The sequence below is a fragment of the Nerophis ophidion genome, linkage group LG18 (genome assembly GCF_033978795.1).
Source record: "Nerophis ophidion isolate RoL-2023_Sa linkage group LG18, RoL_Noph_v1.0, whole genome shotgun sequence".
NCBI classification, from domain to species: Eukaryota; Metazoa; Chordata; class Actinopteri; order Syngnathiformes; family Syngnathidae; genus Nerophis; species Nerophis ophidion.
In genome coordinates this window covers 8,863,089-8,890,262 of record NC_084628.1, presented here as the reverse complement: position 1 = coordinate 8,890,262, position 27,174 = coordinate 8,863,089, and the positions used below count along the sequence as shown (strand labels likewise).

At 38.2% G+C, this 27,174-nt stretch overlaps 1 protein-coding gene and 1 long non-coding RNA gene across 3 annotated transcripts in view; one reads left to right on the top strand and one right to left on the bottom strand.

The window, feature by feature from the left end:
• Positions 1-874: 874 nt before the first annotated feature.
• samsn1a (SAM domain, SH3 domain and nuclear localisation signals 1a) overlaps positions 875-27,174 on the bottom strand; it is a 45,857-nt gene continuing 19,557 nt past the window's right edge. For both annotated transcript variants that reach the window (XM_061878697.1, XM_061878698.1), the window contains exons 7-15: positions 24,548-24,665; positions 24,062-24,477; positions 10,675-10,755; positions 10,409-10,537; positions 8,722-8,824; positions 6,715-6,866; positions 6,405-6,626; positions 3,381-3,528; positions 875-1,463 (exon numbers count right to left, since the gene is read on the bottom strand). In XM_061878697.1, coding sequence (XP_061734681.1) covers positions 1,309-1,463; positions 3,381-3,528; positions 6,405-6,626; positions 6,715-6,866; positions 8,722-8,824; positions 10,409-10,537; positions 10,675-10,755; positions 24,062-24,477; positions 24,548-24,665 — 1,524 coding nt within the window. In that variant the 3' untranslated portion in view covers positions 875-1,308. The remainder of the gene's footprint in view (positions 1,464-3,380; positions 3,529-6,404; positions 6,627-6,714; positions 6,867-8,721; positions 8,825-10,408; positions 10,538-10,674; positions 10,756-24,061; positions 24,478-24,547; positions 24,666-27,174) is intronic.
• LOC133537568 (uncharacterized) overlaps positions 8,173-27,174 on the top strand; it is a 37,108-nt gene continuing 18,106 nt past the window's right edge. The window contains exons 1-2 of the long non-coding RNA XR_009802719.1: positions 8,173-8,297; positions 11,575-11,674. This is a non-coding gene — a long non-coding RNA (uncharacterized LOC133537568). The remainder of the gene's footprint in view (positions 8,298-11,574; positions 11,675-27,174) is intronic.

The following is a 27,174-nucleotide window of genomic DNA, read 5'->3' as shown; positions in this document are numbered from 1 at the left end:
CCATTAAATGGTAACACCAAAATGAGTTTTTCAACTTGTTTAAGTCGGGGTTCACGTTAATCAATTCATGGTCATTGTCGTTCTATTCATATATTTATTTGAATTATAATATAATACTGGTGTTATTACTATTATCAATGAAAAAAAAAAAAAAGATATTAACTTAGTAAGTCTTCCTAGTACAGTAGGTCGCTAAATAAGGGCCAAAAGCTTTGTAGCTGAAAAAAATTATTATTCATTGGTATATTTTATTTATTCCCACCTATTTATATGTATTTGCATAATGCAATATTAAAATGTATTATTACTACTATTCATAAATAAAAACGTAATAATAATAACGTAGTAATTTTTCCGAGTAGAGCTACTAGAGTTAAATAGGGCAAAAAGTTGAAAAAAAAAAACAACCAAAAAATAAACCTGAAATTTGAATACATAATTTTAGAAAATACATCAATGTATTAAAAAACAAAAATAAGACACACACTTTTTTCCAGGTTGAATGCAGTTATAATTCATTCAATCAATTATTTTGAAACAAATTATTTTCCTTTTTTTTTTAAAACTTTTGTTAATGTGTGCATTTATTTTTATTTTGAGTACAGTAGGCTCATGTATTTTTCAGTGTAAAAGTTTTTTTTTTTCTCCAAGTACAACTTGTTGGCTCCATAGTAGAGTTGCACTCAAAATTATTCAACACAAACCTGCTACAATTTGCAATAAACTTTTTTCTTTTTAACTATTTACATAATATGAAAAACATGTAAACTATTTTAAAACTAATATTGCAGTCACAATTGTTTCTCTTTCCATTTTGAAAGTACTATAAATGTATGTTATCATACTTAATTATCAGATGAGTAATGACAAATGATTTCAATAACATATTTGGCAGACTTTATTTAATATTTACAGAATCATTCTCAATAACACCATTACCCCCACACCCAGCACAATACACAATGTATACTGTCAAAGGCAAGTTTGGATAGTTCATACATTTTCTAAATCCAAAATGACAATAGAAACAAATAAATAAAGGCTTTATAAGTAAAAACGCTGAATGACTCAAAATGAAATAAATACAAGTGGCATTTTTCAATGCAATAACACATTTGATGATTTGAAATGAAATAGCCCTGTGATGAGGTGGCGACTTGTCCAGGGTGTATCCCGCCTACCACCCAAACACAGCTGAGATAGGCGCCAGCGACCCCAAAAGGGACAAGCGGTAGAAAAATCGATGGATGGATGAAATGAAATATACAAGCATTTCGACAGTGACAAAGTCCATATGTTATCGGGTTATTAAGAAGCCACAGCGTCTGCCAGCTGCTCTGCGTCTTCCTTGCTGTCCGTGCATTCGGACGGGATAAAGCAGCCAGAGTCTCTTGCACAGTCGCTGTCGTCTTCCTGTGGACCGCTTGAGGATCCACTCTCCTCTACGTCTCTGACATCATCCCCTGCAGGCACAAAAACATCTAGTTGAAAATAGGCCAATGAAGAAGATGCAAATGCCCTTTTTCATTAGTTAAGAAAAACTCATGGTAGGACTCAACCATCTGACTTCTCACTCCAAAAAAAACCAAAAAACATCAATTTGACTAATAAAAATCTGCTAATCCTCACACCCTCACATAACCTAAATTCGATTAAGTTTCGAACATGTGAGCCAACAAGCTGCCATCTGTTTAGACACACATCAAAAATGACCTTTATTTGCTTTAAACCAATCTGGCAGTAACACTACTACAGTTTTTTTTTTTTTAACCCAGTCGCTTTTTTTTTTTCTCTTTGAGGCGACCGATTTACAGGAAAAAACCTTGCAGCCTCTCAAGCACTTTCTGTGTGAGTAACAGGAAGTTAGAAAGAAGGCTTTATATGTCTACTTCCACTCCGTGTGGTGCAAACGGCTCGACTTTTGGGGTTTTTCGCATTTACATTTGAGAAAAACATTTCCAACTAAGTTGAGTAGGTGTTCAGAAGAAAAACAACTATTTATAACGTATGGTTAGTTTACGTTTATGTTATGTTAATACTACTTTAAAGTAAGTATAAGTAAGCCTTTTGGCATAAAAAGCCAAGATTAGTTTATGTTATGTTTATATTACTTTAAAGCAGGGGTCACCAACCTTTTTGAAACCAAGAGCTACTTCTTGGGTACTGATTAATGCGAAGGGCTACCAGTTTGATACACACTTAAATAAATTGCCAGAAATAGCCGATTTGCTTAATTTACCATTAACTCTATGTTATTATTAATAATTAATGATATTTATCTTTGTGGAAACACTGATCATCTTAATGATTTCTCACAAATATATATAGAAAGAGATGAATATTTTTATGAATATATTTCGACTCTTTAAAATTCAAAATTCAACCGAAAAAAAGAAGAGAAAATTTAGCTCATTCCAATCTTTTTGATAAAATAAAAAAAAATAATTTAGGGAACATCATTAGTAATTTTTCCTGATTAAGATTAATTTTTGAATTTTGATGACATGTTTTAAAAAGGTTAAAATCCAATCTGCACTTTGTTAGAATATATAACAAATTGGACCAAGCTCTATTTCTATCCATCCATCCATTTTCTACCGCTTATTCCCTTTGGGGTAGCGGGGGGCGCTGGTGCCTATCTCAGCTACAGTCGGGCGGAAGGCGGTGTACACCCTGGACAAGTCGCCACGTCATCGCAGGCTGTATTTCTAACAAAGACAAATAATGTTTTTGAATTTTAATTAGTTTGAAGAAACATTTCACAAATATTCTTTGTCAAAAAAACAAGCTAAAATGAAGAAGTAAAATTAAAATTGATTTATTATTCTTTACAATAAAAAAAAAAATACATTTACTTGAACATTGATTTAAATTGTCAGGAAAGAAGAGGAAGGAATTTAAAAGGTAAAAAAGTATATGTGTTTAAAAATCCTAAAATCATTTTTAAAGTTGTTATTTTTCTCTAAAATTTTCTTCCTGAAAATTATAAGAAGCAAAGTAAAAAAAAATATTAATTTATTTAAACAAGTGAAGACCAAGTCTTTAAAATATTTTCTTGGATTTTTAAATTCTATTTGAGTTTTATCTCTCTTAGAATTAAAAATGGCGAGCAAAGCGAGACCAGCTTGCTCGTAAATAAATAAAATAAAATAAAATAAAATAAAAAATAGAGGCAGCTCATTGGTAAGTGCTGCTATTTGAGCTATTTTTAGAAGAGGCCAGCAGGTGACTCATCTGGTCCTTACAGGTGTCCTTTTGCCCGCGGGCACCGCGTTGGTGACCCCTGCTTTAAAGTGAATATAAATAAGCCTATTGGTATAAAAAGCCAGGAGTACACAAATATTGCATTAAAATGTATCCTGTTTGTGTGTGTTGCTGACCTTCCGGGTAGTGGCACTGGGCGGCAGCCAGCAGCTTGTGTCTGTGCTCGGGGTCGTTAACGTTTAACTCAATCAGGTGTTTCTCCTGCAGGTGCAGGAGGTCTTCCACAGTCTGGTAGCCATTGAGCAGCAGCGCCGAGGCATACTCCTGCAAATAAAAAATATAGTTAGAAAATATTCAGCATGGTATTTGCATTTTGGGCAATGCTCCAGCAGAGAGTGCTGAGGTAACGCTTGGGAAATATGTACTGTATTATATTCCTTCAGAGTGTATTTAGGGCATTTAAAAGGCCAGACTGGCCCGAAAGTTCTGTTTTAAAAAAAACTTGAATTAAAAACTAAACCAAAACACTACTGGAGGGCTGACATTCACTAACTTTGACTAAGTTTTGTGTAGCAGGCCCTTGAAAACAACATAGCGCTCTTGCTGCTCATGGAGTCTTTTTCTGCAACCAAACCAAAAATTGATTTGCAAACAAAAACATTTTACAAATGAACAAAAATGCTCCCACTTCCCAAAAAAAAAACATGCACCTGGGGATAGGTTGATTGGCAACACTAAATTGGCCCTGGTGTGTGAATGTGAGTGTGAATGTTGTCTGTCTATCTGTGTTGGCCCTGCGATGAGGTGGCGACTTGTCCAGGGTGTACCCCGCCTTCCGCCTGATTGTAGCTGAGATAGGCGCCAGCGCCCCCGCGACCCCAAAAAGGGAATAAGCGGTAGAAATGGATGGATGGATGGAAAAATGGATTACATCCAAAAAAATTAAAAAAAAATCCATGCATCCATCTTGGTGAACAACAAAATATAAAAACAATGCAACAAAATCAAAATATATACATTTTCAAACAAAAAAAAGGTTTCGGTTGCAAATATTTTTGGGGGTTTCAACTCAACTTCCATCTCCTCCTCTAACCAAAAATAATTTGTAACCCTCAAAAAATATTTGCAACAAAATAAATAATTTATAAACAAAAACTTTAACAAAACCTAGCTTGATAATTTTTTTTTGCAACCAAAACCAATATTTGTAACAAAAATTTTTCCAAGCCAAAAAATGTTTGCACACAAAAATAAATGTTTGGAACTTAACACTTTAGAAAATTTATTATTTTTATATTTGAAATCAATTTTCTTGTTTGAAAATGTATTATTTTGGTTGAAAATATTTTTTGGGGGTTCATTTCAACTTCCATCTCCTCCTCTAACCAAAAATCATTTGTAACCCTCAAAAAATATTTGCAACAAAATAAATAATTTATAAACAAAAACTTTAACAAAACCTAGCTTGATAATTTTTTTTTGCAACCAAAACCAATATTTGTAACAACAATTTTTCCAAGCCAAAAAATGTTTGCACACAAAAATAAATGTTTGGAACTTAACACTTTAGAAAATGTATTATTTTTATATTTGAAATCAATTTTCTTGTTTGAAAATGTATTATTTTGGTTGAAAATATTTTTTGGGGTTTCAACTCAACTTCCATCTCCTCCTCTAACCAAAAATAATTTGTAACCCTCAAAAAATATTTGCAACAAAATAAATAATTTATAAACAAAAACTTTAACAAAACCTAGCTTGATCATTTTTTTTGCAACCAAAACCAATATTTGTAACAAAAATATTTCCAAGCCAAAAAATGTTTGCACACAAAAATAAATGTTTGCAACCCAACACTTTAGAAAATTTAATATTTTTATATTTGAAATACATTTTCTTGTTTGCAAATGTATTATTTTGGTTGAAAATATTTTTTTTTCTTTGTTTGTATTATAAGACACACATTTATGTCCATAGTTATATATAATTATACAAGGCTACTTTTTCTGAATTTACCAACGCTGACAAAATAAATAGAAAAAAAATCATATGTCCACTGCAAGGACACAGGTTGTCAGGAATATATGAATTAAACATAATAGGATACGCCCGTGACCCCAAAAGGGAATAAGCGGTAGAAAATGGATACGATAGATTTTATTCATCCCACAATGGGGAAATTATGTGACTGCAGTGCAAATACAAACATCCATCCATCCATTTTCTACCGCTTATTCCCTTTTTGGGGTGGCGGAGGGCGCTGGCGCCTATCTCAGCTACAATCGGGCGGAAGGCGGGGTACACCCTGGACAAGTCGCCATCTCATCGCAGGGCCAACACAGATAGACAGACAACATTCACACACTAGGGCCAATTTAGTGTTGCCAATCAACCTATCCCCAGGTGCATGTCTTTGGAAGTGGGAGGAAGCCGGAGTACCCGGAGGGAACCCACGCATTCACGGGGAGAACATGCAAACTCCACACAGAAAGATCCCGAGCCTGGATTTGAACCCAGGACTCCAGGACCTTCGTATTGTGAGGCAGACGCACTAACCCCTCTCCCACCGTGAAGCCCAAATACAAACAGTCCACAAGAAAAGTAATAAACACATTAAAATAAACAAAAGGGGAAATAATAAAAAAGATAAAGGGCCTAAAAGACATTAAAAAGCACAATGTGGCCTCTTAAACAATTTAATTGAATAGCCATGGGGTATTTACTCAAACACCATTGCACGGAGGTCATTTTTGGAATAATCTTAAACAACATTACCATGTGAGTGTAAAATATAATAAAAACAAATGTGAGTGTGAATGTTATCTATCTGTGTTGGCCCTGCGATGAGGTGGCGACTTGTCTAGGGTGTACCATGCCTTCCACTAGAATGCAGCTGAGATAGGCTCCAGCACCCCCCGCAACCCCAAAAGGGACAAGCGGTAGAAAAGGGATGAATGGATGGGCTATTATTCAGAAATTCAAAAAATCCCATGACAAAGTCTAAGGCATGTCAAACACTAATAACCTACCAAGAATAATATAAAAACATCTTGAATATCTGTTTGTTTATAACATGCTGCAAACACACACTAATTGTCAACATGTCTGGGTAGGTGCTGCTGTTTTGAATAGTGGTAAAAAAGGGGCGCCCCCACACCCACACATACACACAAAAAATTCAACAAATCATCTCAACACACCTCCAGATTCAGTCGCTCAAGCAGCTCCAGCAGCGTTTTCGGTCGAGGTCTTTTGCACAGTTTCTGTTGTCGGATCTTGGGAGTTTGGTCTTCTTCTTCCTTCTTCTCCTCCTCCACCAGAACGTCCACGTAGATGAACTTGAAGTTCCCCACCTTGTTGTTGAGCAGCCCCGTCCAGATGCCCATCGGAGGCTTGCTGATGATGTTGATGATGTCACCAGCCTGATTGTAGCAAAACACACACACAAAAACAAACATGAGTTGAACTTTCAAATCAAGACTTGAGGTGGCAGTTTTCCAGGTGTCTTACCTTTAGTTTGAGCGAGTCAGTGTCGTAAGGGCTGGGGACAAAGTCTGTGTGGACACGAGCTCTGCCGCAGAACTGACCCTGATAGGAACCTTCCTCTTCCAGTCTGAGACTGTCCCTCTGTCCAGAACCATTGGACTCACTGGTGACACCACCTGAACCCACAAGCACAAAGTAGTTTAATTATAGATCCTTTATTTTACCCAAGAATAATAATACTTGAGAACTTGTATTTAATCAAGTAAAAACAATGTGTAAATAAAGGCCTACTGAAACCCACTACTAGCGACCACGCAGTCTGATAGTTTATATATCAATGATGAAATATTAACATTGCAACACATGCCAATACGGCCTTTTTAGTTTACTAAATTGTAATTTCAAATTTCCCGCGAAGTGTTGTGTTGAAAACGCCTGCGTTTGACGTCTCGGGTTGTAGCGGACATTATTTTCCAGCCCGATCCAAGCTATAAGTAGTCTGCTTTAATGGCATAATTACACAGTATTCTGGACATCTGTGTTGCTGAATCTTTTGCAATTTGTTCAATTAATAATGGAGAAGTCAAAGTAGAAAGATGGAGGTGGGAAGCTTTTAGCCTTTAGCCACACAAACACAGCCGGTGTTTCCTTGTTTAAAATTCCCGTAGGTGAAGCTCAACTGTGGATCAGAGCGGTCAAGTGAACATGGATCCTGACTACATGTCAACCGGCAGGTTTCGGTGAGAAAACTGTGGTAATAAGTCGGCTCTAACCGGATACGTCAGCGGACCTTCCTTCCTGCTGCAGCTGCGTGACTTCCCTCAGAGACTCTGGCGGTCAACACACCCGTGGCCACACCTCTCCGACTTTCAGGTACTATTTAATCTCACTAAAACACTAGCAACACAATAGGCAGATAAGGGATTTTCCAGAATTATCCTAGTAAATGTGTCTAATAACGTCTGAATCGCTCCCACTGCAATCGCCTTTTTTTTTTTTTTTTTAGTCCTTCACTCTAAATTTCCTCATCCACAAATCTTTCATCCTCGCTCAAATTAATTGGTAAATCGTCGCTTTCTCGCTCTAGCTGCTGCTGGCTATGATTATAAACAATGTGAGGAGCTTTACAACCCGTAACGTCACGAGCAGACGCGCACGTCGTCTGCTACTTCCAGTAAAGGCAAGGCTTTTTTATTAGCGACCAAAAGTTGCAAACTTTATCGTCGATGTTCTCTACTAAATCCTTACAGCAAAAATATGGCAATATCGTGGAATGATCAAGTATGACACATAGAATGGACCTGCTATCCCCGTTTAAATTTGAAAATCTCATTTCGGTAGGCCTTTATTTTACAAAAAAATAATAATACTTGAGAACTTGTATTTAATCGAGTATAAACAATGTGTAAATAATTTTCTTTTTAGAACTACTACAGATGTATATTTAAATGATGTAATACCTATGCCAGGCCACAAGCTGGCGGTACTACTTTACAAATACATCATCACACGTACAAACTCCTTCCTCTCGTTGGCTCTACTGTGACCGACGTTCTTCGGCGATGTTTGTTTGACTTTGACATGAATTAAAGAAAATTAATACTTTGGTAAGTAATGTAAACTCACCTGAACTGTAGCGGTTTAGGAAAGGCACATTTTGTTAGAAAGGCGTTTTTAATCACTCCACGGCGGTTTGTTCCGCCATATTTGTTTACGTCTGACGTCTTTACGCATGCGCACAAACACATTTATTGGACCGGTCAAATCCAACCGATAATGTCGTGGGAAAACCCACGTTTATTTGACACGGATAAATACTTTGGTAATTAATACAACTAAATCAGAATCAGATCTGGTGTCAAAGTGTCAATTTGAGTGGAAAAGTTCGAAGTAAGCCCTCTCCGACGCTGCGGATGTGACTAACTCGCGCATGCGCAGTGAACGACTAGTTAAATCACAAATGTACCAGTTTTTAGGTAAAACGTCTTAAATAATGTGTTTTTGTACAACATGTAAAATATATGTGCTTACTAGATGAGCTTTGGGCACTGTAAAGACTCTCCAATGAGTTGCTGGTCCTTTCAGAGTTCTTTTCAGCTGCAGGTGAAGTCTCTGGTGTCTCTATTTCATCACCCTGTCAGAAGGAAACAATTGACAAAACACACATTTACTATTTGAAAACGTTGTAGTGATTACATTTCTTCAGGACAGCTTGTTTAAAAAATGACAATGACATGTCAGTGTGTATGTGAGGACGTGCTGGTATGTTTATGCAAGTGGTGAAAGAAAGGGGAAACACATTTTATGTGTGGCTACTGTTTAGGTTTTAATGTTGTATATTTTTTTCTTTGCTATTCTTTAAATTAAAGTTAAAGTGCCAATGATTGTCACACACACGCTAGGTGTGGTGAAATTTGTCCTCTGCATTTGACCCATACCCTTGTTTACCCCCTGGGATGTGAGGGGAGCAGTGAGCAGCAGCGGTGGCCGCGCCCGGGAATCATTTTTGGTGATTTAACCTCCAATTCCAACCATTGATGCTGAGTGCCAAGCAGGAGGCCTACTGAAACCCACTACTACCGACCACGCAGTCTGATAGTTTATATATCAATGATAAAATTGCAACACATGCCAATACGGCCTTTTTAGTTTACTAAATTACAATTTTTAATTTCCCGCGGAGTTTCTTGTTGAAAACGTCGTGTATGACGCGTGTTTGTGACGTATCGGGTTGTAGCGGAGATATTAGCCCAGCACCACTTACGGCTAAAAGTCGTCTCTTTTCATCGCATAATTACACAGTAATTTGGACATTTGTGTTGCTGAATCTTTTGCAATTTGTTCAATTAATAATGGAGACTATAAATAAAAATGCTGTTGGTGGAAAGTGGTGGATTGCAGCTGCCTTTAGCACAGAAACACAGCCGGTGTTTCTTTGTTTGTTGTGAAGCTTTAACACAGAGCGGTCAAGCGAACATGTTTCTCTACGTCAACCAGCAAGTTTTTGGATGGGAAAATTGTGATATTAAGTCGGCTCTTACCGGAGACTTCAGTGGATTATGCGACCTCCTCCTGTAGCTGTCAAAAAGGCAGCTGTGATCTTGGCTCCTCTGAGAGACACTGGCGTTCACCGCAGCCTTCCGACTTTCAGGTATGACTTTATAATCTCACTAAAACACTATTAACACAATAAGCAGATAAGGGATTTTCCAAAATTATCTTAGTAAATGTGTATAAAAACAAATGAATCGCTCACACTGCCATCACCTGGAGTCGTCGCCTTTTTTTTTTTTTTTTTTTTTTTTTTAAGTGCTTCACTCTAACTTTCCTCATCCACGAATATTTCATCCTCACTCAAATTAATGGGGAACTCGTCACTTTCTTGGTCCGGATTGCACTTGCTGCTTGTTGGTGGCTATGATTATAAACAATGTGAGGATGTGAGGAGCACTACAACCCAAGACGTCACGCGCACATCGTCTGCTACTTCCGGTACAAACAAGGCTTTTTTATTAGCGACCAAAAGTTGCGAACTTTATCGTCGATGTTCTCTACTAAATCCTTTCAGCAAAAATATGGCAATATCGCAAAATGATCAAGTATGCCACATAGAATGGACCTGCTATCCCCGTTTAAATAAGAAAATCTCATTTTCAGTAGGCCTTTAAATTTTCAATTAGTAGTTGTAAGTGATGATTAACTATTGATGCAACCTCACCGTCTCCTCTGAGAAGGACTTTGCGTGCTTTTTGCCCATTCTTCTCCGCATGGTCAGGGAAATTGCCTTCATTTTCTTCCCAATTCCAGCCGATTTTTGTGGCTCATTGCCTTCGCATTCTTCAGGCAGCTGTGAAAAGAAAGTTTGTCATCAGTTTCCTCCTTATGCGTACCCAGAATGTTGAAACTGCAGCATTATTTTCATAACTTCCTGCTTCGTACTTAGACCGCACATTAATTGTTTTTTTTACATGAGGTTACACTTACCAAATTTGTTCCATTTTCCTCTGCTTTAGCTGGAGATGCATTATGTCTGAGGCCTTCAAACCTGCCAAAGCTTGTGGAACGCTGTGGGGGACATTATGTGTTTAATCAAAGTCAAACAACATGTAGTATACACCTAGAGACCTGGTGTCCATAATATTTTGACGCTCTGACGAGGCTGATAATGTAACCAAAAGTATAGTATGATGCAGTGCAGGCAAAACACTGAGTTATTATTTTGGAACAGGCAGCATTTCTGTTTACCTCGGAGTAGTATATTAAGTAACACGCAGTCATGACGGGTATTATGAATTATCCAACACATTTAAACCGTATTGCCATAATGCACTCATGCGTCCCTTTTTCATTTTTTAATAAAATGTAAAGTCATTATAATCTCCACCATCATCTGCACAACAGAACACCAAATAATTATATAAACGAAATAATCCCTGGAAATCCTGGGTTAAATATGAGCCGCATTCTCCTCGATAGTCCTCTGTGGATTGATTGAATGCAACGCCAAAATACACAAACAGGCCAGCTGGAGGGTATCATTTTAAAGCTTAATTTGGTGATTTTATAATTTTTTTTGTCATATAAATAGGTTTAGCTAGTATTTTTCCTATTCTCTTTAAATATTGACATTTTTATATTATACTGTTGAATGTATTACAGCCTACCTTTGGTTTGCTGCTCTTTGTTTTGTCAGACACATTGGAGGCGGCCCTTTGCAACATTTTCCCCTGCAGAGTTGGTCTTTTCTAAACTTCTATCTTTATCCTTCCTTTCTTTGAAATGTTTCGGTGTCTATACCGAAGATGCTGAGTGCTGTATGTCGGACAACCCACTTCCTTGCAACACAGGATGTGAAGCAATCAACTTTTGTGTTTGTCGTTGCAGAATCGCTTTTGAAAGAGAGGAGGGGTATCTCGTGCTTTTTGAGGCTTTGACAAACACATTGTCGACATCACATCCAGGAAGATTGGCTTTGGGGTTTGAGGTACAATGACGCATCACATGCTGTTATGTCAGTGGATGATGGTAATTACCATTACCAAGTGCAAAAATGTATAATATGTGAGGTTTTATTTAATTGTTAGGAGAAGGATTACACCAAAAAATATGCAAAAGCTTGTTACGGAAAGAACCAATTCGAGTGTGGTGCAAAGCTGGATAAAAATGTACGTTAGGAATAGACAAGCAGGAGACTGTCTGTTCATAATGTGCATCAGTCTTCATGAAACATTAAGCAGGTGCTAACTAACTAGTGAAATAACTAAAAAGTATTGCTCCGTGGTGGTCTTTTTTGTATTTTTTAATTTCTCTCTGGCCCGAAAAGGCAAATATTAGTCTAGTCCATCGACAGTGCACTACTTCAAACACTCCTAACTTAGGAGTGGTTTTAGATAAGAGCTGTCTCTCGGCTAATTGTTGGGCTTTAAGCTGCAAGCGAAAATGTGAGTTACAAGCATCCCTGCCATTTGTTGCGTAGAGCAGTGGTTCTCAAATGGGGGTACGCGTACCACTGGGGGTACTTGAAGGTATGCCAAGGGGTACGTGAGATTTTTTTTAAATGTTGTAAAAATCGCAACAATTCAAAAATCCTTTATAAATAAATTTATTGAATAATATTTAAAAAAAATATGAATGTAAGTTCATAAACTGTGAAAAGAAATGCATCAATGCAATATTCAGTTTTGACAGCTACATATTTTGTGGACATGTTCCATAAATATTGATGTTAAAGATTTCTATTTTTGTGAAGAAAAGTTTAGAATTAAGTTGATGAATCCAGATGGATCTCTATTACAATCCCCAAAGAGGGCACTTTAAGTTGATGATTACTTCTATGTGTAGAAATCTTTATTTATACTTGAATCTTTATTTATTCTTGAATCAATTTTTTTCCAAATAGTTCAAGAAAGACCACTACAAATGAGAAATATTTTGGACTGTTATACAATTTAAAAAATGAGAAACTGATGACATAGTGCTGTATCTTACGTCTTTATATATTTTTTTCAAACAAAAATGTTTTGCTATGATTAGGGGGTACTTGAATTAAAAAAATGTTCACAGGGGGTACATCACTGAAAAAAGGTTGAGAACCACTGTCAAAGTATTTATCAGAGCAAAGCATTTTTGGTTGAAAAAAAGAAATACAGAAGTAAAATACAGCACTATGTCATCAGTTTATGATTTATTAAATTGTATAACAAATTTCTCATTTGTAGTGGTCTTTCTTGAACTATTTGGAAAAAAAATAACTAAAAACTTGTTGAAAAATAAACAAATGATTAAATTATAAATAAAGATTTCTACACATAGAAGTAATCATCAACTTAAAGTGCCCTCTTTGGGGATTGTAATAGACATCCATCTGGATTCATGAACTTAATTCTAAACATTCCTTCACAAAAAAAGAAATCTTTAACATCAATATTTATGGAACATGTCCACAAAAAATCCAGCTGTCAACACTGAATATTGCATTGTTGCATTTCTTTTCACAGTTTATGAACCTACATTCATATTTTGTTGAAGTATTATTCAATAAATATATTTATCAAGGATTTTTGAATTGCTGCTATTTTCACAATATTCTTAAAAAAAATCTCACGTACCCCTTGGCATACCTTCAAGTACCCCCAGGGGTATGCATACCCCCATTTGAGAACCACTGGCGTAGAGAATGTCACAGTGAACCCTGAAAAATTGTCCGAAAACATCTGATTTTAATTTGCTGGCATTTGCACAGAGCATGCAATCGCCATAACTTAATAAGGAAGAAAGTGAATTACCATGAATTGATTAACGTGGACCCCCGACCTAAACAAGTTGAAAAAGTTTTTCGGGTGTTACCATTTAGTGGTCAATTGTACGGAATATGTACTGAACTATGCAATGATGCAATCTACTAATAAAAGTATCAATCAATAAATCAATCAAAAGTGTGAAGGACAGTGCTGAGAGGAAGGGATGATATGAATTTAATAAAATAAAGACATCATCACAAACCTGACAGAGCATGTTGTTAACCTGGTGAAGTAGTTGGAGCGTATTACTGCAAGTCTGCACTATACTGAAACAGAATGAGTCTAACCCAGGGCTATTCAACTACATAATGAAGAGGGCCGAAGTTTCACGAGCCAAAGGGCTCAGGGTCAGGACATCGAAATGTGTATCCTTTCGCAGGTTATATTTCTTTGAGACTGCATTTACTTAAGTGCAAAGTAAAAAAAATCGGCTTTGAGACTGCACTGTGAATGAAATAAACATTGTTGAGGATTGAGGATTCTTTTTAATTATTTTACTTCTTTGGTTTTATTTCTTTACACTTCTTCTTTCATTTAGGTTTGTAAGACTACAAACATAACAAAATTGTAACATCCATTGTGCATTTTACATAGATAATGTCCATTGTGTATTTTACGAAGAAAATAGAAGGTTTATTGTTAATATATTCACACAATAAACTACACATATAGAAATTACACAACATTCACACGCCAGACATTGTACGTGACCTATCACTATTAGTGTTGTCGCCCTCTACTGGTAAAATTTAGCACTAAACATGTAATAAACAAGACTCGATCATGACTTTCAGACACAAAAAAAACAACACAACCACAAATACAAAATACATTACGAAGTCAGCAATTTCAATACATCCATCCATGCATTTTCGACCGCTTATTCCCTTTGGGGTCGCATTGGGCGCTGGTGCCTATCTCTGCTACAATTCGGTGGAAGGTGGCGTACACCCTGGACAAGTCGCCACCTCATCGCAGGGCCAATTTCAATACAAAACAAATTCATCCATCCATTTTCTACCGCTTATGCCCTTTTGGGGTCGCGGGGGGCGCTGACGCCTATCTCAGCTACAATCGGGTGGAAGGCAGGGTACACCCTGGACAAGTCGCCACCTCATCGCAGGGCCAATTTCAATACAAAACAAATTAAATATGTTAATGCACAAATTATATAATCTTAAAAATGTTTGAGCAAGTTTCGTATTGAAGATGGGATTTCTACCATTGTTGCTGCTTGTCTGAATCAATGTGTCCGTTGCTTAAAAGGTCCGCCAGAAAACATTAGATTGGATTTTTTTTCCGGAGTTGAATTAGTAATTTTCTTCTACTCAGCCCACTGCTGCTTCAGTGTGACACATATGCCGCACTGTTGGCCCCCCGCGGGATGGCAGGAGTACTGCATACATGATCAACCCTAGTTTTAATGTTTTCATCAAGCCTATTTGGGCGATGGTCGGTGGGCCAAATGAAAAGCCGTGGCCGGGGTCGCCATTTCGTTAGGCCTGGTCTAACCCCAATCTAAAATGTTAAAACAATATCTGAACAGTAGACATTTTTTGAAGAAAATATGGATAAAGCTGCTGATGGTGTGTTTGACGGAGAAGCAGCTGGAAGCATATACCGTAAATGCTGTACATTATTATTACAGTAAGTACTGTAGTTGTCGGTAATACATTTTACTGTATTGGTTTTTTACAATATTTATCATCATAGTTTGTTTTTCTTTTTAAAAGGCACGTTTTGTGTTGAAACTGCTGTTTTAAAAATGTATTTCAATTAATTTTAATGAGAGACCTTAAGTTTAGACACAAGTGTTTTGAGTTAAGAGGTCCGTCACAGAAAAAATTAAGCTCATCAGTTGAGGTATGACAGTACTACTAATTTCTTACATCATACAAATGCAAGTACATAACGCCATGATTTAGAAAAAAAATGGTAGTTTCTCTCTTGTTGCTTTTTGAGTGAAAATGAAACTGAAAAAAACTGGTGAGGTCCTGTTGTCTTAAGTCTTACTGTGTTATCATCCTTTTTACACCTTTCGAATGTCCTTCAGCAAGGTATTCTGCAGAGAATGGTCCATGTCATTTTAGAAGGGAATATACATTGGAAATTTTTCAGTATTTCTTTGTCTTTTTGATAGCAGTAAGTGAAATTTAGGGGAAGTGCTAATGCAGGACAAAGGAACATGCTTAAATGGCAACTTTGTTATGTCGAAATCTGTTCCGCTCTATCCCTCGTTATTACTGACATGTTATTTGAGGATTGTAATGACGTTATGACACACTGTGCTTTTTTTTTTTTTTAAGAAAAAAAATTGAGATTTGTAATTGTGTTTACATTGCAGGGGGGGATTTTCATGGCTGGTTGGTAGAAAAAAAAAGGGGAATTCTGAAGACAAAAGCATTTGCCTAATCCCAGAGTTTGCAATCTGTCGCTAACTCTTGTCGATCCAGATTACGGTTTCTCATTTTCAACTTCTGACCCAAAGGGCAGTCTGTTTGATGCCGATTGAAAATGTGTTCTATATCCTGTAGTGGGCTTTGAACTTTGAACTTCCCTTTTTAAAGGATATTATGTAGGAGTAAACAGGTTTGGTTGTCACACTTTTTCACTCTAGTGTGAAAAAAATCATCGTTAAAGCATATTTTTGACCGTCATTCTACATTCGGACCAACCCCAACTGGAATTGTTTGCTGGCATCAAGGCTAACAACAGTGTAACAACGAGTAGGCTAACTAATAGCAATCTAAACTATATATTTCCCTTCACTTTTTTAAGAGAGACTATTTTTTTGTTATAAAGCTGTTGTGTAAAAGCAGAGAAGACATACTGAGGAACTAAATATTTGAGATTTAAAAACACAATAAGTCCCTCACCTAAGGCTGGCCGATATATCGATATACACGATATATCGCGGGTTAGTCTCTGTGCGATATAGAAAATTAGTATATCGTGATATTCGAGTATAGCTTCTCGCGCAGTTGCTTTTAGCTGCTGGCATTACACTGCAGGCTCTTCTCGCTCTTTCCTGTCTCTCCTCACAGACAGCAAGCACACTTTCTTATATACGTCACATACTGTCAAGTCATAAGTCACATACGTATACGCCCTCGCGGAGCAGAGAGGTAGCAGCATGGGTAATGTTACCTGCACGTAAGCGATGATAATGCGGACTTTCGATCCCTCAGGTGGAGCCATGCGAGTGGTAATAAGAGAGAAAGAAGGTGCGAATGAAGGAAGAATTAATTCCCAAGAAAAAACGCATGGGGTGCATCGTCTAGTGGTGGTTTGGCTTCAAGCGGGAATATGTCGAACAGACAACCGTAATTTGTCAAGTGTGGGCCAAAAGCGTTGCTACAAAAGGTAGCTTTACTGCTATTATGTAGCATCATATGAAAAGTCACCCGCTAGAGAATGAAGAATGCATACTCCGCAAGTCAACATCTCCGTTCGGTGCCACACCCACAAAATGCCGAGGAAAACATTTCCAGATCAACACTGTATGAAAAAAATAGTCAACAACAGAATTTAATAACGTCCTTACTAACCTACTACATAGCAAAGGACGAACACTATATGATTTCTTATATTGCAGCTAATTATTATTTGACACTTTTTGAAATATCTTGTGTGAAATCATGCACAAAAGTGCACTTTATTTGTTTTGAACTATTGTAGTGGCGTTCCGTACAAAAAGTGCACTTTAATTTAGTGTTGTTTTGATATGTCATCTTAGTCACATCATGGAAAAAAGTGCACTAATAGCTTGTTTTAAAATGTCTCTGACAATCTTGCACTTTCTGTTTTGAAATGACAAGAATATGTGTGCCACTGCTTAATAACTGTTTAATAAATACAGTTTTGGTCAATTGACTTACCGTATTTCCTTGAATAGCCGCCGGGATGGTAATTAATTTAGAACCTCTTCTCACTCCTGCGCTTATTCAAAGCATGCGGTAAAAGTAAGCAGGTACTGATAATTTTAAAACCTCTTCTCACCCCTGCGCTTACCAATGGCATGCAGTAAAAAATTGAGTGTGATTAAAAAAATAATAATAATGGAAAATTATTTTGCGGCCGCGGCCCGGTGGTTGGGGACCACAGCTCTACAACATGTCATTGGGCCCAGTTTTACACCATGCTGTCTGCGTGCCGTCCGGACGCATGCATTTCGCTGCTTCACTTCAGAGATTGCAATGCATACTTGGTCAACAGCCATACCTTTTACACTGATGGTTGTGATATAAATAACTTTAACACTGTTACTAATATGCGCCTCACTCTGTGAACCCACATCAAACACATTTCTGGAGAACATCAGCTCTGTAACACATTATAAACGCAACATAAGAATTACCCATAATGCCATGCATCCATGACTCTTGGCTATATTATACACACGCCCCCAACCCCGCCCACCTCAACCGACGCACGGAGGGGGGGTTTGGTGCTAGCGGGTGTATAATATAGCCAAGAGTCATGGATGCATTGCATCCTGGGTAAGTGTTATGTTTCGTTTATAATGTGTTACAGAGCTGATCTTCTCCATAAATGTGTTTGTCATTCTTGTTTAATGTGGGTTCACAGAGTGTGGCACATATTAGTAAGAGTGTTAAAGTTGTTTTATATTACAACCATCAGTGTGATCTGTATGGCTGTGGCACAATACCCCTGGTTTACACATAGTAAAAGCAAAAAAAAACTCCTCCGCCATTTTGAAAATGACGACAGGGGAAGTGTCACTCGTGACGTCACAAATTTGACTCGGCGGTAAAAGTAAGCATGCGCTAATAAATTTGGGGAGCGAGTTTGACCCGGCAGTAATCCAAGGCAGGCGCATATTACATGCCCGGCGGCTATTCAAGGAAAAACGGTAATTGTTATATCCCTCTCTGCATGAAAGTTTAAAAGTAGCATATATTAATGCAGTATGAACATGAATGTTTTAATGTAGACACATAGAATCGTCATACTGCTGTGATTATATTCATCAAGTGTTAATTCAAGGCTAAGGCAAAATATTAAGATATATATTGTGTATCGCAATATGGCCTAAAAATATCGAGATATAAATAAAAGGCCACATCTCCCATCCTTACCCTCACCTCATTTTAGCCATCTTGCGCTGGAGAACACCATTTAGTTGAGTTCTGACCCGAAGTCCGTTAATTTCGATGACAAAATTTGATGAATTGATTACTTAAACAATTTGAAAAACTTCTTTGGGTGTTACTATTTAGTGGTCAATTGTAGGGAATATGTACTGTACTGTGCAATCTACTAATAAAAGTCTCAATCAATCAATGGACAGCACCCACTAGTGGCGTGATATAGCAAGTTTGACAACCAACCCCTTCTCATATACTCCACCAATAAGGTTGTGTACCAGGATGTACCTCGCCTACCGCCCGAATGCAGCTGAGATAGGCTCCAGCATCCCCCGCGACCCCGAATGGTACAAGCGGTAGGAAATGGATGGATGGGATATGCAAAGTGGAAAAGTAGTTACAGTGTTACATGTTCGGATAAAAAAAATAGCATAATCCACCACTTTGAACGCTATAATACTTTTTGATGTGGAATAAAGAACTATATTAAAAGTATTTGCCGTCGTTTTTTAAATAATTTATCATCATTCATTTCTCTTGTATGGCAGACCAGGTATTTATACATGACTTGGTTGAAATGTGTTATATCAAAACGTAACATTTTCAACGGTATTTGCAGAAAACTGCAAAAACATAATTATGAATGCTGGTAATATGCATGCCAGGCCACTAGTTGGTGATGTCTTTTAATGACCTTTTGTTAGCAATGAAGTGAAGTGAATGATATTCATATAGCGCTTTTCTCTTGTAACTCAAAGCGCTTTACATAGTGAAACCCAATATCTAAGTTACATTTACACCAGTGTGGGTGGCACTGTGAGCAGGTGGGTAAAGTGTCTTGCCCAAGGACACAACGACAGTGACTAGGATGGCGGAAGCGGGAATCGACCCTGGAACCCTCAAGTTGCTGGCACCGCCACTCTACCAACAAAGTAATGCCGCCCCCATGCCGTGATATTAAATGTATACGTTAGGATAAAAGCGGTCCCAGTGTGATTGTTCCCTTTAAGAAGAGCATTGTGTCTAGTGTCACTGACACTATAGAGCCTATAGGGATCTTGTCATCCATCTTGGGGATCATCCTACCACTTGGTAAACAATCGCCTCCTAAGTCATGTTAAGCCACAGAAACCATGTCACAGTGTGCACAGTGCATGTGTCTGCTTGGTCTCTCATCTTATGTTGGGAAAGATGTCACCAACACGTGCAGGCTCTGACCTCCGAGGTCAATCCGTCCTGTTATGACGTCTACGCTGAAAAATTATTGAAAGACCTGAAGCGATTAAAGTTCCTATGGCATACTATTATTAAACAAATGTCATAGGTCCTGCAATAGTATATATATATATATATATATATATATATATATATATATATATATATATATATATATGTATATATAAAATATATATGTATATATAATATATATATATGTGTGTGTATATATATATATATAATATATATGTATATATATATAATATATATATATGTATATATATATGTATATATATATGTATATATATATGTATATATATATGTATGTATATATATGTATGTATATGTACATATATATATATATATACATGTATGTATATATATATGTATGTATATATACATATATGTATGTATATATATATGTATATATATGTATGTATGTATATATATGTATGTATATATATACGTATATATTTATATATATACGTATATATTTATATATGTATATTTATGTATATATATATTTATATATATGTGTGTATATATATATGTATGTATATATATATATATATATATATATATATATATATATATATATATATACATACATACATACATACATACATACATACATCCATACATACATACATGTATGTATGGATGTATGTATATTTTGCTTCACAATATATTGTTTCACAAATTATGGCTGATAAACAATATTTCTGTCAGCTTTATTTTTGAGACCAAATTAAGCACTGATGTAATCATAAAAAACATTATTATTAACGCAAAAATTAATTTCAAACACAATAAACTTATCCAAAATACAATAAGTAAACAAACACGAAACAAAATGGACTTTCAATCTCTGAAAAATTGCCCTTTAATCAATATTGGACATCTTTTCCCGAGTGGAAAAACTGGGTCGCGTAGTTTTTTTTGTTGTCTTTTTGTTGCCATCTCTTTTCAGCAAATTGGACATACTGGCTCAATTGTCAGTGTCGATGGGCTTGTGTTGATCTTTCGACTTGAAGCTGACAAATTCTCACACTGTGACATTTAGCTTTGCAAATAATCTGTTTTCCTCCTAATTTGGGTTACTTTGCGGTGCTTCTCACTAGCGACTCACGAGGCTGTCTGCTAGCGGTCCCACTTCCGCCCACAGAGACAAATATTGGACATGATTGAAAAGATGGTTTTCTGCCTTCATTTAATTCTGTCAGTAAAGAAATGCGCTCAGAGGAAAGCCTCCTGCACCCGTAGACAAAGAAAAGAAATACACACTGCCTTGCCGATTTATCAATTACCGTAAAGTTATCATGTTCATTTTTATGTATCATTCGATTAATGGTTTTGATTTACAGTGCTAACACTACACTCATATTTTTACAGCAGCATAATGCTAGGTTGACTTATTCGCTGAAGAAATGCACACTGATCAAACATACAGTTACTGTCGGATGGTTGGCACAACGCCTTCATTTTAAGATATATAGTGAAGCCTGTTTAAAAAAAAAATATTATTGTGATTTGCATTTCTAGCTAATGGCGGGTCAGAGGCGGTATTGTGTCCATGAGCAAGGAGGTTTTTTCTTTTATGAGTTTATAGAAACTCCAAAAGCAAGCGTTTGAGCGCCTCTTCTCTCAAAAGTGGAGCAAACAAGCGAGGAGGTGATTGATTTTTCTCACTTTTGGTGCTCAGAAACAGGCTTTATAGACACATATTACTGTTAAAACAACATTAAAAATGTTGTGTTGCATAAAACTGTCTATTTAAGGTAAACAAGTGCAGACTTTTTGATTTATTTTAGAGTTCACGTAGAGCTGTGATTCGTATAACATACAAGCAACCTCATTCTCATCGACTTCCCACTGGGTTGTGAGTTTTTCCGTGCCCTTATGTGGGCGCTGATCCACGGGTGTCCTTGTGGCTTGTGCAGCCCTCTGAGACACTTGTGATTTAGGGCTTTATAAAATAAACATTGATTGATTGAAAACATTGAACCTAATTTGACATCAACAATAGTGTGCAGCAGTTATACCGTAATTCAGCCATACTGTATGACTTCTGCCTGGCAGCAAGGGGTTTTGGGAATATACCAATAAACACAATTCAAGCAGTTCTACTTAAAAGGAACTGCATTTTTGGGGGGGAATTTTGCCCGTTGTTCACAATCATTAAAAAAGACATAACAATGGATGTATTTTTTTCATGCATTCTAACTTGTAAATAAAAGTAAATAAATGGCCGCCTACAGCACAGCCAATGGGAGCACCTCTATTTTGCCTACAAAATAAATAACCATTCCAAAACTGCCAACAATATTCCATTTACATTAATGGATTTGAATATTAAGTACGTATTGGTGATATTGTTATTTTAAACGCTAACTCAGACAAACTATTTATAGCGGCGCCGTGATCACTACCGTGTGTCCCTATGTCTACATCGAGTGGCCTGTTGCTTTCTCACTTCCCTGCTCCCTATAAGTTTATTGTAGATCATAAATCATGCATCTCACCTGGACATGAGATGCCTGAGGATGTAATCCGACGAGTTGGTACCCTTTGACAGCCATTTAGGACTCAGAACTGACGAGGACAGCACGAAAAGACGCTTGTCCCCCACCCTGTTTCTTCGTGTGGATTATGATACATTTTTTCACTTCGTTGGGAATATATGAATATCCCAGCAGTCTGCCTCCTAATGACAGCAGACGTTGCACAGTAAGTAATGTTTTATTATGTTTGTTGCCTCCCATGAAGCCTGCAGTGAGTAATAATCAGTGATGAAGAAAAAAAAAAAAGATCAAAATACGTAAATAATAGATGTTGTTATAAATGTGCCTGTTACAACATTGCATATATAATATAAATCCTCAATGGAGGTGTTTGGATGTTTTTGTTAAAGGCCTACTGAAACCCACTACTACCGACCAAGCAGTCTGATAGTTTATGTATCAATGATGAAATATTAACATTGCAACACATGCCAATACGGCCTTTTTAGTTTACTAAATTACAATTTTAAATTTCCCGCGAAGTGTCCTGTTGAAAACATCGTGGAATGATGACGCGTACGATGACGCATGCGCGTGACGTCTCGGGTTGGAGGGGACATATTAGCCCAGCACCACACACAGCTAAAAGTCATCTCTTTTTATCGCATAATTACACAGTAATTTGGACATCTGTGTTGCTTAGTCTTTTGCAATTTGTTCAATTAATAATGGAGACTATAAAGAATAATGCTGTTGGTGGAAAGCGGTGGATTGCAGCTTTCTTTAGCAACCGAGACACAGCCGGTGTTTCTTTGTTTGTTGTGAAGCTTTAATACAGAGCGGTCAAGCGAACATGTTTTCTACGTCAACCAGCAAGTTTGTGAATGGGAAAATTGTGATATTAAGTCAGCTCTTACCGGAGACTTCAGTGGATTATGGGACTTCCTCCTGCAGCTCAAAAAGGCAGCTGTGATCTTGGCTCCTCCATCGGCTTCTCTGAGAGACACTGGCGTTCACCGCAGCCATCCGACTTTCAGGTATGTCTTTACAATCTCACTAAAACACTATTAAAACAATAAGCAGATAAGGGATATTCGAGAATTATCCTAGTAAATGTGTTTGATTACATCTGAAACGGTCCCACTGCCGCCGCCTGGAGCCGTCGCTTTTTCTTTTTTTTTTCTTTTTTTTTCTTTTTTTTTGTGCTTCACTTTAACTTTCCTTATCCACAAATCTTTCATCCTCGCTCAAATTAATGGGGAAATTGTTGCTTTCTCGGTCCGAATAGCTCTTGCTGCTGGAGGCTCACATTATAAACAATGTGCGGATGTGAGGAGCCCTCACACCGGTGACGTCATGCGCACATGGTCTGCTACTTCCGGTAAAGGCAAGGCTTTTTTATTAGCGACCAAAAGTTGCGAACTTTATCATCGATGTTCTCTACTAAATCCTTTCAGCAAAAATATGGCAATATCGCGAAATGATCAAGTATGACACATAGAATGGACCTGCTATCCCCGTTTGAATAAGAAAATGTCATTTCAGTAGGCCTTTAAATGGCTTTATAGGCTGAATTGCACGGCTCCCAAAGGCTCCTTTTTTAAGCAAACTTTTGATTGCATTTATTTAATATTTAGAATGCAAAAACATAAAAAACAACATCCATCATCATGTCTCTAGTAATGATTGCGAACAATTGGCAAAATTCCAAAAAAGTGCAGTTCCCCTTTAGATTTATGGTACTTACATTAGGTTCCGACAGATCCACCTCAGTGATAGAGCGCGTCACCTTCGGGGGAATCGGGGGTTTACAGTTTGTACTCAAGGTGCCTTCATGGTCGTCTTCTCCTTGCCAACCCGACGTTCCGAGAGGCTGACTCAAGTCATCGGAGCACGCCCGGTACTCCGTCAGCGGCCTGCGGCAGGTGTGCTGTACCGCGCCCCAGGCCGGACTGTTTCCACCCGGGTTGCTCCAGCGCTGGTTGTGCATGTGGTGGGTGTGAGTGGGCGTCGCACCACCCGGGAGACTGATCATGTCAGGGCAGCGTCCTGTAGTTGTGTTCTCTTGAGTGGGTAGGGTGGAGGATTTGCCTAGGTAGAGCCTCGTGTCTGACCTGTGGGGTACATCTAGGTAGTGTGGGCCCACAGGGGGATTTGTCGTTCCTAGTGGGGAGCGCACCGTAAGATTAATAATAAAACAAAAATGTATTTATTCTCATTTAGTATTTTTTACCTGTGGAGTTGGGATTTTTCTTTGTACCCTCTTTCCCATTCTTCCCAGCGGGTTTCTTTCCAAGTTTTTGGGTTCTTTTTATTGCTGGTTTAGATTCTGTCGCTGCTCCTTTGGTGTTCTAAGAAAAAGAAGCACAGATCAATGTTGTATTTTTTTTTTTAATTTTTGGGAGAAAATATAGCGGCTGACGATCAACGGGCTCGGCTTTGTCTGCGTCTTCCTATTATGAGCTTTAGTGGGAGTGGACGCTACTGAAGGTAACCCGCCATAAGCCCCTTCGCTTGCTCTTGCCATGTGGCTCAGAGATTACAGAGACCATCTGCACCGTATTAAAACCCAATCAGCATTTATGGTCAATTCTTCTGCCATTTTGGCTACAACAAGAGACGACTACAAAATATTTTCCATTAATAATGCAGTTTAATCTAAAGCAATGGTTTTCAAACTTTTTTCACATCGGAAAACACTTAGCTCTCCAAGTACCACCACAGACCAACATTAGTAGTAGTAGTAGTAGGCCTGAGTAATTATTAAAACAAAATAAAAAATGTTTGATTAAAAAAGTATATTTCTTTTTTGGCCACTGTATCATTACACACAGTTTGAACAGTAACACTGTGTTTTAATATTTAAATAAATGATTCTTTGGAGTACCAAAGATGGAGCCTGCGTACCACTACTCCGTTTGAGAATCACTGATATAGAGATTCGCCTAAATCTGCTATTGTTACGGACCATAATGCAATGAAATAGTGTACAATTAAAATTAAATGTTCTGGCAAAGAGGTTTTCAAGTGCCTGGTTTTACTGTAAACAGGGGTACATCTTGCTTGGTTTTTTGCCTGAGACCAGGGATTTCTGACTCAAAAAAGGTTGGTGACCACTGGTCTAGATCAGTGGTTCTCAACCTTTTTTTCAGTGATGTACCCCCTGTGAACATTTTTTTAATTCAAGTACCCCCTAATCAGAGCAAAGCATTTTGGTTGAAAAAAAGGGATAAAGAAGTAAAATACAGCACTATGTCATCAGTTTCTGATGACATAGTGCTGTATATTAGTGGTCGTTCATTTGTAGTGGTCTTTCTTGAACTATTTGGAAAAAAAGAAAAAACAATAACTAAAAACTTGTTGAAAAATAAGCAAATGATTCCATTATAAATAAAGATTTCTACACATAGAAGTAATCATCAACTTAAAGTGCCCTCTTTGGGGATTGTAATAGAGATCCATCTGAATTCATGAACTTAATTCTAAACATTTCTTCACAAAAAAAGAAATCTTTAACATCAATATTTATGGAGCCTGTCCAAATAGCATCGCGTGGATATCGGGGGCGGTACCTCTGGATTGGCAGACCGGGGTGGTGGTTCCTCTCTTTAAGAAGGGGGACCGGAGGTTGTGTTCCAACTATCGTGGGATCACACTCCTCAGCCTTCCCGGTAGGGTTTATTCAGGTGTACTGGAGAGGAGGCTACGTCGGATAGTCGAACCTCGGATTCAGGAGGAACAGTGTGGTTTTCGTCCTGGTCGTGGAACTGTATACCAGCTCTATACTCTCGGCAGGGTTCTTGAGGGTGCATGGGAGTTTGCCCATCCAGTCTACATGTGCTTTGTGGACTTGGAGAAGGCATTCGACCGTGTCCCTCGGGAAGTCCTGTGGGGAGTGCTCAGAGAGTATGGGGTATCGGACTGTCTTATTGTGGCGGTCCGCTCCCTGTATGATCAGTGCCAGAGCTTGGTCCGCATTGCCGGCAGTATGTCAAACAGATTTCCTGTGAGGGTTGGACTCCGCCATGGCTGTCCTTTGTCACAGATTCTGTTCATAACTTTTATGGACAGAATTTCTAGGCGCAGTCAAGGCGTTGAGGGGTTCCGGTTTGGTGACCGCAGGATTAGGTCTCTGCTTTTTGCAGATGATGTGGTCCTGATGGCTTCATCTGATCGGGATCTTCAGCTCTCACTGGATCAGTTTGCAGCCGAGTGTGAAGCGACCGGAATGAGAATCAGCACGTCCAAGTCCGAGTCCATGGTTCTTGCCCGGAAAAGGGTGGAGTGCCATCTCCGGGTTGGGGAGGAGACCCTGCCCCAAGTGGAGGAGTTCAAGTACCTAGGAGTCTTGTTCACGAGTGAGGGAAGAGTGGATCGTGAGATCGACAGGCGGATTGGTGCGGCGTCTTCAGTAATGCGGACGTTGTACCGATCCGTTGCGGTGAAGAAGGAGCTGAGCCGGAAGGCAAAGCTCTCAATTTACCGGTCGATCTACGTTCCCATCCTCACCTATGGTCATGAGCTTTGGGTCATGACCGAAAGGATAAGATCACGGGTACAAGCAGCCGAAATGAGTTTCCTCCGCCGTGTGGCGGGGCTCTCCCTTAGAGATAGGGTGAGAAGCTCTGTCATCCGGGAGGAACTCAAAGTAAAGCCGCTGCTCCTCCACATCGAGAGGAGCCAGATGAGGTGGTTCGGGCATCTGGTCAGGATGCCACCCGAACGCCTCCCTAGGGAGGTGTTTAAGGCACGTCCAACCGGTAGGAGGCCACGGGGAAGGCCCAGGACACGTTGGGAAGACTATATCTCCCGGCTGGCCTGGGAACGCCTCGGGATCCCCCGGGAAGAGCTAGACGAAGT